The sequence below is a fragment of the Lissotriton vulgaris genome, unplaced genomic scaffold (genome assembly GCF_964263255.1).
Source record: "Lissotriton vulgaris unplaced genomic scaffold, aLisVul1.2 SCAFFOLD_2758, whole genome shotgun sequence".
Lineage (NCBI taxonomy): Eukaryota > Metazoa > Chordata > Amphibia > Caudata > Salamandridae > Lissotriton > Lissotriton vulgaris.
This window is the reverse complement of record NW_028253228.1, coordinates 56374-70821: the sequence shown is the minus strand read 5'-3', so window position 1 is coordinate 70821 and position 14448 is coordinate 56374. Positions and strand designations below refer to the sequence as shown.

General features: G+C 43.1%; 1 protein-coding gene across 4 annotated transcripts in view; it reads left to right on the top strand.

Moving 5' to 3' along the window:
• LOC147661113 (tight junction protein ZO-3-like) overlaps positions 1–14448 on the top strand; it is a 145766-nt gene that overhangs the window by 93350 nt on the left and 37968 nt on the right. For all 4 annotated transcript variants that reach the window (XM_086951324.1, XM_086951323.1, XM_086951322.1 and 1 more), the window contains exons 5-8: positions 156–717; positions 2063–2166; positions 3266–3434; positions 4863–4959. In XM_086951324.1, coding sequence (XP_086807450.1) covers positions 156–717; positions 2063–2166; positions 3266–3434; positions 4863–4959 — 932 coding nt within the window. The remainder of the gene's footprint in view (positions 1–155; positions 718–2062; positions 2167–3265; positions 3435–4862; positions 4960–14448) is intronic.

The window sequence follows — 14448 nt, the reverse complement described above, 5'->3', positions numbered from 1 at the left end:
TAGTCGGCAAATATCCTTTGTAGTCTACATTCATTTTACTTCCCATGCCTCCATTACACTTGCCCAAGTAGCCAGCCGGTAGGTCTGTTTAACATGCTACGCGATGTAGGTCCATTTCTGAGTAAAGTTTTGCTTTTCTTCTTTCTCATTTGCAGACGGTGAAAAGACCCCGAAAAGTTCAGGTACCGGTGAGCAACAAACCCAGTCCTCTGAACATTCAGCCCCCATCGAGTAACTCCTATCGTTCAGGAACTACCCACGCCTATGATTCAGATGAAGGGCGCAATGGACACGGCGGGGAACCCACCTCCCCTGCTTTGAGCTCCGACAAGGGTGACCAATACGACAGTTACAACCGGGGGCAATACCGTGACTCTGTGGACCATAACCGGGGATACGATGGGGACTCTTCCAGTGAGAGGAGCTCTGGGAACTACCGTAGCGACCATCGCCAAAGGCAGTCTGCTAGTGACAAAAGGCGAAGTCAGGATGGCAGCTCAGGGAGGCGAAGCCAAGACAGCTATCGGAGGCGCAGCCGCGACAGCGGATCTGAAAGGCGAAGCAACAGTGACAAATATGCCACCAACGGGTTCAGTTATGACCCGGATGATCGTTCCCACGGGCTTGCTCTTACTTCTGGTTTCAAGAGGTTGCCAAGTCAGGATGTGCCGCTGAAGCCCATGAAATCAGTTCTCGTGAAGCATAAAGACAATGAAGGTGAGTTGTGTCTACGGGTACGTATAGGGTGGAGGTGGTGGACAAATGGACAAATTCACTGATGATTTTGATTCAGTGGACCAATGTGATGGTGATGTAGCTTACACTGTGTGTACCCGTGGTAGTTCATGGTTTGCTTTGTGCCGCTAATTTATTGAAGAGACCATCCGATGAATGATGTCACAATACATCTCTATACACCAGATGACATCACACAAGCGGACATTCTAGAATGCCTGTTACAAATGATTGTTGAAGAAACAGTACTGGGCAAAGGGAACTGTTTTTTTCCTACACTGGATGGTCCTTTTAGTTGAAATTATTACATGGGTTTGTTAAGGGACCTAGTTGGTTAACAGTTGAGTAAACTAGTTGAGTTGCAGGATGAGGGTATTTGGTTGCTGTCCTTTCCTCATTGAGTGAATGATGGTAATGTGCATTTGGCTTTGTGCCTGGTTGAGTAGGTGAGTGCATTGAGCGGCTGAGTAGTCTAGTGGGGAGTGGTTGGTAGGTGGTTCTTTTCTGTAGCTTAGGTTGACTCCATTTGACAATGGGTTAAATTGTGGAGTGGATTAAATAGCAAGTGGTATTTGCACAGCTTCATTAGTGAGGCGGTTAATACAAAGATAATGAGTAAGTGAGAGTGGTACGCTGAGAGGGTGGACAGCATGATCTAGGTCTTGGAGAGGAGGCATGCCCGATTGCTCGTCCTCTGTGAGGATGGGTGCCTTTAAGGAATTGTGTGTGTAGAAGGGGATCAGAGGGTTAAATTGAACAAGTCCAGCCCGGTGCTAAAACGTTGGATATTGCATGGTGTCAAATCTCCATAAATGTCAAATAATCCATTGCTTTTAAGTCTGGTCCTCTCATTCTGTGCTGGTTCTCAATCAGATTTCATGCTTAGTTCAATCTGGTTAGTGTGGTCTGAATTCTGGTTTTAGTAGCGGAAGGACATTGACTTCTTGCAGGCATCTGTTGCCTGATTTAGTCCTTCAGGCCGCACCTGCCTAAAGAGAGAGTATTGTTAATTTTGGACACTAAGTTTGTGAATCCATTTAACAGGGCATGATCTTTGTCCAAAGAATACAGAATGTTTTGAAAGTTTAGAATGTTTTGAACGCGTGCAAGGCTGCACTACCTACTTTGACTGTTGTTTCTACTGTACTGTTTGAACTGTATTCGTTTTAAAATCTTTTGAGAAGTTTTTCAATTGTTTGGGGCACTCGCTATAAGAACAAATGGCAGATAAGTGTTGAATATAGAGTGTGGGACAGACCTGTGTAGTGGATATTGTAGCATTTTTCCCTTTCCCTAACAGTCATTGACGTTGTCTTAACTTTCCCAGAATATGGACTGAAACTGGGCAGCCAGATCTTTATCAAGCACATCACGGAGACGGGCCTGGCCGCCCAGGAGAGCGGGCTGCAGGAGGGAGACCTGATATTAAAGGTATGCAAGCCATGACATCACCGCCCTATTGAGAGGCGCTAATGGGAAGGGTGGTTCCAACGGCAGGGTAAGTGATGGTCCAATGAGTTTCTTATTAGAATACAACAAATTCAAAACCCTTTTGAACTTAATTACATTTTTCACACTCGAGCATCAAAATTAGTTTAGCATATAAATGTGGCTATCAAGGTCTGAGAAAGTCACAACAAAGTTCACAATTTGTTGAACTCCTGGCACACAGAGTCATGCTCTCTTACGAATGTTGAGTCAGTTTACCAATCGCATTAATTTTCTTTGTGAATCCCTCCTATCACTCGACACGAGCATTGACCACGGCCGCCCTGTTGACCATGTCTGCCCTGTCTACCAAGTGTCCACCTTGAATTTAGACCTGGTTTCCTTTTTTACCACCCACGGGATTAAGCTACCAGGCTGTATCAGGCGCTATAAAATGTCTCCTAATCTGTGACCAATAAACCAGCTATATCGATTGGACTAGGTGAAAACAATCCTCTGGGGAATACACCTGATTGCATTCAATTACAAAGAACCAAACAAACCTGTTGCATTGAAGTTTTGCCTACTATCAGGGGTTTGTATTTTTGAAGTGTTGTAACTCACACATAACCAATAAACTTCTTGTAGCATTTACTCTGCCAGTTGGTAACAAGAGACTTCAGTAATTGCACTGTCAAGACTCCCCCACAATCCACCATCTGCCCACCCCTAACTTCCGCACCTATGAGTTATCATAATGTTGAAGCTAGTTCTAGCAATTTAAGTTTGAACAATCTTCATAGAGCTGGTGTGAATTCCCAGTGTTACTGGAACACAGCAGTGCAGGAGACAATCTGCCCTTTTTCCTTGTTCTTTGGGTCTGACTGCTAATCAAATGAAAGACCAATAAGCACCCCTAGCGTATAGCGCTGCATCAACTCTGCATTTCTTTAGAGCTGACTTTGTGAGTGGCCCTGCATGGTTTCAGGGGTATTTGTTTTGTAAAAAGGGCAGTAAGGTTAGTGGAGATAGCCAGGCGAAAGCACTCAGACGGAATCATTCCTGATTATCTTTGCTCTCAACCACCCATTGCACTTTACAGATTAACGGGGTCGTCAGCGAGAACATGTCCCTGGTGGACACAAGAAGGCTGATCGAGCGGTCCGACGGGAAGCTAACGTTAACTGTTCTGAGGGACAATCGACAGTTCTTGGTCAACATCCCAGATGTGGAGGACAGTGAAACAGGAAGCCGGAGCTCGCGACTGGATGGTGAGGCCCTCACTCAGAGGGGGTACAGGATGGGGGGAGAAGAGGTCTACAAGCAGGCTTCTGGGCGAGGGTGGCTCAGAGTAACACCACTGTCGACAACAGGTGTTCAAGAGGTGGAGGAACTTTGTGGGCCAAGTTATACAGGGGAAGATACAGAAATAAGATGTACCTGCATGGAATTACTTAGGATGTGTGTTCCCCATTGGTTACTTTTTCAAGATGAAGCATGGTTGATAAATTCATAGACAGTGGCATCAAAATGGTCTATCAGTCAAATGGTCCCACCGTCCCAATATCTCTCACAGATTTTGGAGACATCCTAATGTCCTATTTTAACTACCTCCTTTCTTGCCTCCTTTTATATGGCCCGGGCCTTTATTTGTTTTTGGTAGGTTGGTAACTCGTACCATCACCATTGATGAAATGGGCAGCAAAATCATAAATTGAAATTCTAGAATTAGTATTAACCACTGGCAGTGGCTTTGCATGCATTCCATTTCATTGTTTTTGAATCGCTATACCACCACAGATGGAGACCAGCCATACACAACTCAGTCTTGGGCACAAACCTAAAGGGCATTCCAATTGAACAGCCTGTCTGGGTCCAATATAAAGAGGAACACACACAACATACACCTGTTCAGTTCAAATGTTTTATGGACTATCTTTATTTGGAACTGCACAAATGCAAAGATGAGCCTTGTGTCGGATAGAAGATTTGCTGCTTTGTAGACCAGACTGATTTGGCTGCATTTGGACAAGCCCAGGTGTCGGGTGGATGTCCTAGTTTCAGATTTGTTTGGTAAAAGACACATGGTCTTTGCTTCAGGGCAATTAACTGTTTTGCAGTAGGCCTTGTTCGTTCACTCACTCAACAGTCCTGCTGCAAGAAGTTTCAGAACCTTGAAAAAGTTGCCTGAGTGGGTTACGTACCTGGATTCTCTTGTGTGTCGTCTTTCTTCCCCATTGCTTAGGGCTGTTCAACTTGTTGTATGGTTTGTGTGGCTTAATGCAAGGATGGTTTGATCCAGCACCTTAAGTGATACTGCGTGATGCCCTGGCCATGGGTGCACATCCTCCCTTTGGATGCGGTAAACAAGAATAAATTATGGACACGGGAGGCGTATGTGTAGTGGGTGGGTGGGTGTAGTGGATGTTTTGAACATGGTGCTAATAGTCCATGAATAGTGGCTCAAAGGTTGTAGACCTGCTGCCTTAGGAAAACCTATGAATGCAAATATACTCAGACCTGTCTCTTGTGCCTTACAATCCCTTCAAATCCCTCAGCCACTGCCATACTCTTACTGGCCACCAGGGGTCGCTTCTCCAGTAGGGAAAGTTCAACAGGGGACAGTATTGTGGTCAAGGGGACAGCTGAGCCTGCTTTGCATTGCTTCTAACCAGCTCATAAAATTAATTTCTTCACAGAAATCTCAGACATCGGCTCAGACAACACTCCGCCTCCTTCCCTGCCACCCCCGCCACCACCAGTGAGCCAATCAGATGAAGAGCCCAGCTCACCCCCGTAAGTATCCATTCTTCGTGAAGCCGCCATAGGGAACCAGCACAATCTCCAGACATATATCCAGTTCCACAGGCACTTCAACTTTACTCCCTACCACTTGCACTTTTACTAGTAGTTTCTTACTTTTAACAAGGTGGGTTATAACTTAGCTATAACGGCTAGATCGGTCGACCTCGAATCTGGGGAACTGGGATCGAGTCTTGGCAATGACGCTGAACATCCTGTGATTCTGGCCAAATCACTTAATCTCCCCGTGCTCAACAAAAATGAATATGTCCTCATGTAACGCAACTGGTGCTTTGTAAAGCGCTCTGATACCCGATACGGGTCAAGTTTGCGCTATATAAAACTCTGTAAAATAAATATCATAGACTTGACCATATTGTCCATTACTATTTGCTTGAGATTGGACGGGACTAGTTGGCTTATGTTCCATCGATGGCTATGGAAGTAATGCAAATTCTTTGTGAGCTACCAGTGAGATCATCATTGAAACACTGCTAGATTTTTTGGCCTGGCCTCGAGACTGGCCAACTAGTCTCACCAGCCTCATGTTTTCCTAAGAAACATAAAAATACATACACATGTATATACGTAGAAAGTTTTTCGGGCAGTCAGCTCTTTCATTCATGTAATTCATGTTTAAGTGTCGCTCACATTTTGTGTCCGCGGCGCCGGCTGCAGTCTAAAGAGTGGGGCAGTAGATATGTTTGCTGTAGCCCTTGCTTCCTTCAATGTGCTGACAGCACAATGCTCTTTCACATGCCCACATCGAACTATAAAGCAGCCAGCTTCAGTGCAAGGGTGGTAGGCCTGTTTCTGCTTTGATTTCTTGGTTTTCTTTTTTTATTAGTGCAATGGCTCATTAAAAAAAATATATGTATTTTTGGAATCATGCACAACACTTTTAGGCAGCTATATTTTTCCTTTTTATTACTTTCACTGTTTTAAAGTCTATTGTATATACTTGTAAAAAACTTGTAAATAAACTTGTAGCCTTGCCTAGGTCAGATCTATTGACTTTGACAATGATTGTTTATTTTGGGAGCAAGAATGACCTGTGTGCACTTGAAGGTGCGTTGGGCTAGAGTACCAGCCTGACTTAAGACATGGCTCGTCTGATGTGAGAGGGTTCTTTTTTTTATTATTTATTTTTTTACTTTGGAGCAGTCATATGAACCATTTTCTTAAAGGTCTTGTCTTTCTAGCAGTTTTAAAACTCCATTTTAGTGAGGCTTTGTCTTCTGATGTTGCATTGTTGCGTGTTAATCTAGGTTCCTGATCGATACTGTGACCTTATGCCCCTATTCGGCTATAAATCACTTTATTCCCTATATTGGCATAACCGTTCAAGTGCGATTTTCTGTAAAGTCATCTCTGGCCTCACACGAACAGAGCCACAGAGCCACATTCCAGCATGACTCTCTGCTACTTCCTTTGCGACCAATTAGTGCAATGACAGAGCAGCAGTCACTATCTGATATTCCTAGATAACACTCCGAGTTCTTCAACAAGATAAAAACTTAGCAAACCTGGAAATCCCCGCTTGCTATGTTTTGATTAGTAATGGAACTCTAATGAGCAACTGATAACTGTCACTTCCTAGTGACATCTTTAATTGACGTCTTATGTCCAGCAAACTTGCGTCAAACCCGGCACCTGTCAGGTATAAATATTACCAACGTTGCCTTAAGCAATGAGAGAGATACGAGCTGTGAGTTCGTTGCCTGTTGCTGATGCCAGCTGCCTGCATGACCCCGTGTTGGTAAAAACTAGCACTCTGTCGCTGCAGCCGGCTATCCTGTGGTGGTGAAGCTACTGATTACCATTATCGCCGCTACAGCGCGACCTATGGTGCAGTACGCTTGAGGAGCCGTGCAGCCGTCCTCTGCGAAGACATCCAGCCCAGCTGCCCGCGGACGCTGTCACCCCTCCTTCCTCGACGCGCTGAGAGAAGCCGCTGCCTTTCTCGTGCAGAGAAATCCAGTCCCTGCGCTTCCGGTTTACCCTCGCAGGTGACTGGGATATCGAGAGAGACCCCTGAAGGAGATACCAATCCTCCATCATTCTATTCAGAGGTATGGTGTTGACTAAACCCTTAGACGAGAATTCTTGAAACAAACCTTGGCAAAACCAACTTAACTTAAGCTACTTACTTACTCCCCTTCTCACGTGTTAGGCTTAGGTCAGGCACACCGGGGTAGGCTTAGTTAGAAGCACCAGTTGAGTATGTTAGCCTAATGTATATATGACTGTATATATGTTTTATTACTTTTAAACCATTGTATGGCTAAGAAACCATATCAATGCTTTTACAGTTCTATTTCGCAATTCTTATCTTACTGTACGTACTTTTTATAATAACAGTTATTGCAATTGTGGCAATACATTTCTCTTGTACGAGAAGAAAGACTGTTCAATAAATGTTAACCTTTATTGATACACGCCCGTCTCTATTTCTCTACATCTCGTGAAAGTAAACTGCACCAGACTGACTGAGTGAAATCTATGTCTATTGTTTCACACGACCCTAGAGATCGACTCTTGATCTGAGGAGCAAAGTTGTCATGTTGCACGGTTGTTGGAAAACTGAATCCCTTCTTGTCTGTGCCAGGGAAGCTGATCACTTCCTATGCAGAGAAGAAAGTTTCCAGTGACCTCTGAGCTAGTTGGTAACACAACCCAATTAAGTTTAGCATAGTCAGTGGAGGCCTGGAATATAGCCAGTTCCACGTCGATACTACTGTTTATGTTATTCCAATGCGCAGGGCCTAGTGGGAAACTAGGAACTACACTACATGGCGCCCTAACGTTTGGTAAGGCGATAAACTAACGTAAGACTTGTAGAGTAACTCAGTCGTGCATATTTCACACCCCTTTCTCCCGTAAATACTCCAATAGACGTCTGGAGTGGGTGAAAGGTTAAAATCCGCCCGACCTTAGTAGGAAGAGATTCCTATGTAAAGCTCCGGTTTATTCAACGTTGAAGGATACAGTGTTCCAAAATATTGTGCATCTAATCTTTGTCTCCTTGGAGACCTACTCTGCAAAGCCTGCATTTATAAAAATGTCAGTAGAAACCAACGGAACCTCTGGGGCCGCAGTAGATGCGACTCAGCAAGGTCCCGAACAAGCAGACCCGGATGCTATTATCATCCCGGTTCACTTAAGAAGATCTATAACGTTAAAACTTATAGAAAACGGACTGACACCTCAAGGTGGTACAGTAGTTTTCGTGATAGAGGCTCACGAGTATCGGCAGACAGAGGTATTCTATTCATGGATAAACTTTCCAGCGGCAAACGCTATAACACAAGAGTTTCACTATTACAAAATAGAGGAACCTCCGGATGAGTACGCCCCTTTCGAGGAGGTTGAAATTCCACTTAAATTTCAAGAGCACCTGCTCTGGTTTAATGGCGCCCTAAAACACAATGATCACATAACCAGGCTCGGTCCACTAGGTAGACCAGGAGCAACGTGGCCGGTTCTAGCCAGCTACACACCACATCCTGACATCGCAAGAATGTCAAGAGAAGAGCTGTTAGCACAGCTAAACACATTAATAAAGATACATAGGCAATTAGTCCAATATGTAATGCGGATTGCTACAATCCAGCCAGCTGTTAATACACCACAGCTGACCCCTCATCAGGGGAACACAAATAAAATTACACCACAGAACATACAGTCATGTCTTGGTAAAACACCCGTAAAACGGGAACAAATTCCTTTCTGGTTAGCCCAGAAAATCACTCAAATAGAGGCAGTATTTCCTGATACTACCCCTATTGAGAAACACAGAATCTTGACCATCTGCCTTCCTATGGGAATCGCACCACACGTGGAGGACTGTGACACTTGGGGTACAGTCTTTGCTTCCATTTACACAAAAACACACGGTGTTCCGTCTATGGCGGTAATACCAGAAGTGCTAAAACAGATTCAAAATGAATTCGGTCCAGAGCCCGCTTTAAATCTAGGTATGAAATTACTGAAAGATTTCAAGCAGGTCACGGCTATATTATTAGCCAATGTAAAGGGAGAAGCAGCATCTGTGGCGATTCGCCAGAAGTTGAGGGAAACAGATATAAAAGATCCTGTTGAGCTTGCAAAAATCATAGAAAAATGCTATGAAGAATTAGGTAGAGACAGCTTGGGTGGGAAACCAGTAAAACCCCAACTGCTCGAAAGTCCTGAAAAATTATTTATTAAAAATAATTTAAACACTCCTAAAAAGAGCTGGGATGGAAATAAACAATCCACTCCCAAGGAAAAAGTTTTCCAGACCAGAGGAAGGTCTCCTCGACGGAGGGAAAGAACTCCGACTCGAGAACACCAGTCTCCCCAGAGGGAGTCCTCTGAGAAAAGATATAACCTTAGAAATAGGGATAATATAAAAAAAACCTGATAGATATCAAAGTATTGATACACGTCCCTCTCGATCTTTTCCACAGAATTCGGAAAGAAGAGGACGGTCAGACCCAGGAGAGCACACCAAGTCCAAAGACAAGGAAACTGCTCAAAATAAGAAATCTCAATTTCCTAAAAAGAAGGTAGCCAGTATTAGAGTAATTAACCATGCCGAGAATACTGAGGACACAGTTGAAAAACGGGGAGTGGGCATTGACAATGTTGGACAGTGCAGCAGAGATCAGTATAGCGCGCAAGAACTTGATGAGTCATCTGGAGACAGTGGACACGAATGAATACATTCAGGTTGAAACTGCCGACACCGGACTTAGCGAGCCCCATAAAATATACGAAATAACATTGCGTATGGAGGGTGATAAGACTAGGAAAATTAAGGGTCTATTTTGGGATAAGCTCTCAAAAGGCTATGATATTCTGTTAGCTGAAAAAGATTGGCCCCCAGAGTTTGTCAGGGAGTGCCCTCGTGGCGAAGAAGTAATTATGCCTGCCTTCTCGAATCACATACCGATTCATAAAAAATACACATATGCAAGGAAATGGGCAGTAGCCCAGGCACCTGCATTGTATAAAAATCATGTAGGATGGGATGAGGATTCTCCGCCTCACAAAATCCAATTAAAAAGTGAACCAACTGCCCAACGGCAGTATCCCATAAAGCAAGAAGCTAAAAAACAGGTCAGGGAGATCTTAGATCAACTTGAGTACCAGGGGGTGGTTGAAACATGCACCTCTCAAATGAACAATCCTTTGTTTCCTGTCTCCAAGCCAGACAATTCATATCGTCTAGTTTTGGACTACAGACACCTTAATACATGTTGCAAAACTTTTGCAGTACAAAACTCGCATAGTGCAGCCCTAATGAATAACATAGTTAGGAAAAAATACAAAACGACATTAGAAATTTCTAATGGTTTCTTTTGTCAAAACATTGCACCAGAAAGCAGATACTTGACCGCTTTCTCCGCATTTGGGTCGCAGAAAAAATTCTGTCGACTCCCACAGGGGTTCAAGAACAGCCCAGGACTATTCTCAGCTAGGGTAACAGAGTTACTACAAATCTATGATGATGAAGCATTATCTTACGTAGATGATATTTATCTCACAGACGACGACTTGGATACTCACTTGAAAAGAGTGAACACCATTATACTTGGGTTCGCAGCAGAGGGTTACAAATTCAACTTTAAAAAGTCCCGAATTGCCCATCTGACAGTACTATTTTTAGGGTACGAATTATCAAGTGAAGGGAAAAGCCTAGCGGACAACTTCTTAGAGAAGTGCGCTGTACTCCAAGCTCCAAAAACGCTGAAGAATTTACAATCAATACTAGGTTTTCTGAATTTCGGAAGAACTTACATTCTAAATTACGCAGAGAGGGTTAAACCTCTCTACGAACTAATTAAACCTAATTTAAAACAAATCAATTGGACTCAAAAACACACAGAAATTTTGAGATCACTGCAAACAGACATGTTAGCAAAAACAAAATTATATTCACGTGACAACACGATCGATCTTGTAATCCGAGTCATCCCAGGAAGATGCGGATTCACATACCTAACCTCTAATGAGGGAGAAAAGGTACCAATTTCAATTAAATCTCACTTGTACACACAAGCAGAAAAAACATTCAGTCACACAGAAAGAACTGTGAACGCAGTGCAAATCGCACTAGCAAATGAACGAGAACTAGCACACGGCAAACGGATTAATATCCTTACAGCGGAATCCGCCTTCGAAGCGCTATTCAGCCCAGTAAACCTGCCTACAGTGTCACTGGATCCGAAATGGATACAGTGCATAGATTCTCTAGGAGCGGAAGACGTAAAATACTATTTCGCCCCGCAATACGAAGAACTGAATGATTTAGAATATGAAGAAGAATATCCTCTGCCAATCGAAATCCTGCCTCTCCCACAATACGCATGTATAATCTATACAGATAGCTTTGTACAGCATTTTAATATAAAGAGTAAATCCTACAATGCAGCATGTGCGATCATTAAATGTCGTTGGCTGTGCGGTAAAATCAAACCGAAAATAACAAAAACTGAATCAGTTAAGTACTGTTCGGCTCAAAGAACTGAAATCAGATGTTTAAAGATGGCGCTCGAAAATGCAGAACGCGAATTCCCCACACTTATAGTGTGCGATTCTCATTTTTGCGTCAATTCTTTCAATAACAAACTGCAGAGTTGGATCGAAAACGACTACAAAGATGACACAGGTGCCACAATAAAGCATAAAAAGCTCTGGAACGAGGTAGCTCTTTTACACAAAACTACAAAAGACTCACGTGATTCACGCACAGAGTCTTCAACGTGATGGCGTTCACGTTGCAGGGAATTCATTGGCTAATACAGCCACCGCGGAAGCAACTAACCCGGCTTCCGTAGCCACAAAAAAGCGTACAGATAAGTATATAGACGGGGAAACCATGCTGGCAGTAAAAACGACCGTAAAAGGCGACTGTGCAGCGCTACCCGTAAACTATCCACTCAATTATGCATACATAATCGATGCAAACTCCGTTCCGTTTGCTCAAATCCCTGGAGTGGGGGATAGAGTAATTCCAAACACGAACAGGAGAATATTTTTAATAGCAGATGCACATATGGGTTTGGGTCTGAGACACCAAACAATTAAGGTTTCTCTGACTGAATTACAATCAGTATACTGGTGGCCAGGAATGAGTGTAGAACACCAAATATATGCAAATAACTGTGAAAACTGTAATAGGGATCGCAGTAGCGAACCTTGCTACCAGCTACCAGTCAGAAAGAGCGTAACGCTGCCTGCACCCCAACCTGCGTCCTATTAAATAGTTAAGACGAAAAGCACTTTTTAAAAAATGAGTCCTCCAGCACTCGGCTGACGCCTAGAACGGTTAGAAAAGATTTGCGAGTCTTTATCGGCACATACGCAATTACCACGTTCCATTCTGACCAGGGTCCTGCTTTCAGCTCTCGAGCCTATAAGGAGGCCATGGCTGGCATGGGAATTGGGTTGCGGTATTCTTGTCCGTCGCACAAGTGTGGTAGAAAGAAAAAAACGGGACATAAAGCAATCTATAACAGCGAAGGTATTAGGTTCAGGCGCTGGGTGGGTCAAACATTTAATAAGTGTCCAGACTAGTCTTAACAACATGCCAAGAAATTCTCTAAAAGGTTTCAGCCCATACGAACTACTGTTCGGAATTAGAATGAACGTTCAGGACCTCGATAGTCAAATGTCAGTGGTACAAGAAGAAACAAAGCAGTTTAAAGTAAAAGACCGTTTGGCTGTTTTACAGGAACTGAATGAAACAAGAAAATCATTAAGCAACATAAAGTTAAAGCAACAGCCAAGTACCACTGACGAGGCACCACCCGCAACAGCCCCAGCAAGGCCTGTCTGGATTCCAAAGATTGGGGATCTAGTCAGAGAAAAGATCGCGGTGAAGAAGGAATTTGGGCCTTCTTACAGAAAAGCAGTACCTGTCTTAGCAGTCACCGGAACAAGATCAGTTGTGCTACCGCCCCTTGCTGGTAAAAAGGAGAACAGAGTCGTGTCCATCGACCTGGTAAAACCACAAGCATGTGGCCTATAATCAACAGTAGGCCCAGTGGACTCCCAAGAAACAACAGAATGCCCAAACTTGCAACAATCCAAGAGGTTCAAACTGAAAGACTCATCACATTCGATCAGCCTGCAGTGCACAATGAAGGACTATGCAATACAGCCATGGAACTCGTGCCTCTTGAAACACAAATTGAAACAGTTCGTCAAGAAACACCTGTCTACACTAATGTGGCATCAGAAAGTGCTACCGAGAGACAGATTGAAAGAACAATCCCATCAATTGACAGAACTGCCTCTGGTTATTTCATCAACTTCGATAACTTCTCTGAAGATTTAAACGACCCCGAAGTGATGCCAGAAACAAAAAAGTCTTTTAAAGAAAAAGCAACGGAACTCTTTCATCAACTGAAGGAAATCTACCTTGTTTCCCCTTGGCTAGAGTTCTGGTTCGGTCTAGGTGTATTTTTCCTCCTGCTTTGGCTCATCATGGTACTGTGTTTGGGGAAAATTCATTGAAGGAAAATATATTACAATGGACACAGCAAGTCAGAACATCAACCTAGTCCTGAAACCACACAGATCATCCCACGTGAAGAAAAGAGAACTGTCAGCAGTAAATGTCACAGCAATTCCAATACCTGGTGGGGTAGTATGGGAGAAAACAGACTATGAGATCTATGGTCCGGTCGAAATCCTGAAGTATCCTCATCAACTAAAGGTTTCCTTAAGTGACTTTGTGACTCCTAGTACATTCTCTGATGATTGGGACTTTAACAGTATTAATGACATGATGTCTGATTTAGTAATGTCATCTAGATTCACAGATCATGATTATTTACAAGGTTCATCTAGTTATGAGCAGTTATTCTGTTACACCCACTATGGGGATCATTACTTGCATAAATCTGCACAGCCTAGAAATGTTTTTATGTATAATCAATGGGAACATTGTTCTACACCACCTAAAAGCAGCTCTAAAGCATTCTTTGAGAAATTCAAATATTTTTCAGGGTTTAACACCAGTGATGCAGAAACGTTTTATTACAAACTGTTAGATAAAACAGGAATGAAAACAATGCTGACAAATTCTAAATTGATATATTCAGAAGCATTTTATGACAAAATGATGACATTTGGTTTTGATTATTGGAAAAATAATATTGAAACGAAAACAATTTGGGGTACAAAAGATTGGCAGGTGCAAGGCACAGAAGCACTATTTAGAACCTGCATGATACCAGAACAAATGTTATTTTTAAATGACACAGTACACCAAACATCTTGTCTTGGCCTAGCTAAGATCAAAGAACTTAAAACACCGTCTATACCAAAGCCAATACCTGAAAATACAACCGCAGATATTGAATTAGACGTGTCACAAATTTTACATTTCAACAGAACACATCCTGATTGGAAAAAGTGGTTAATCTGGCCTACAGACACAAATAGCTGTCAAGATAGGTTCCTGAATAAAACACAGGGGTTAAAAATGAC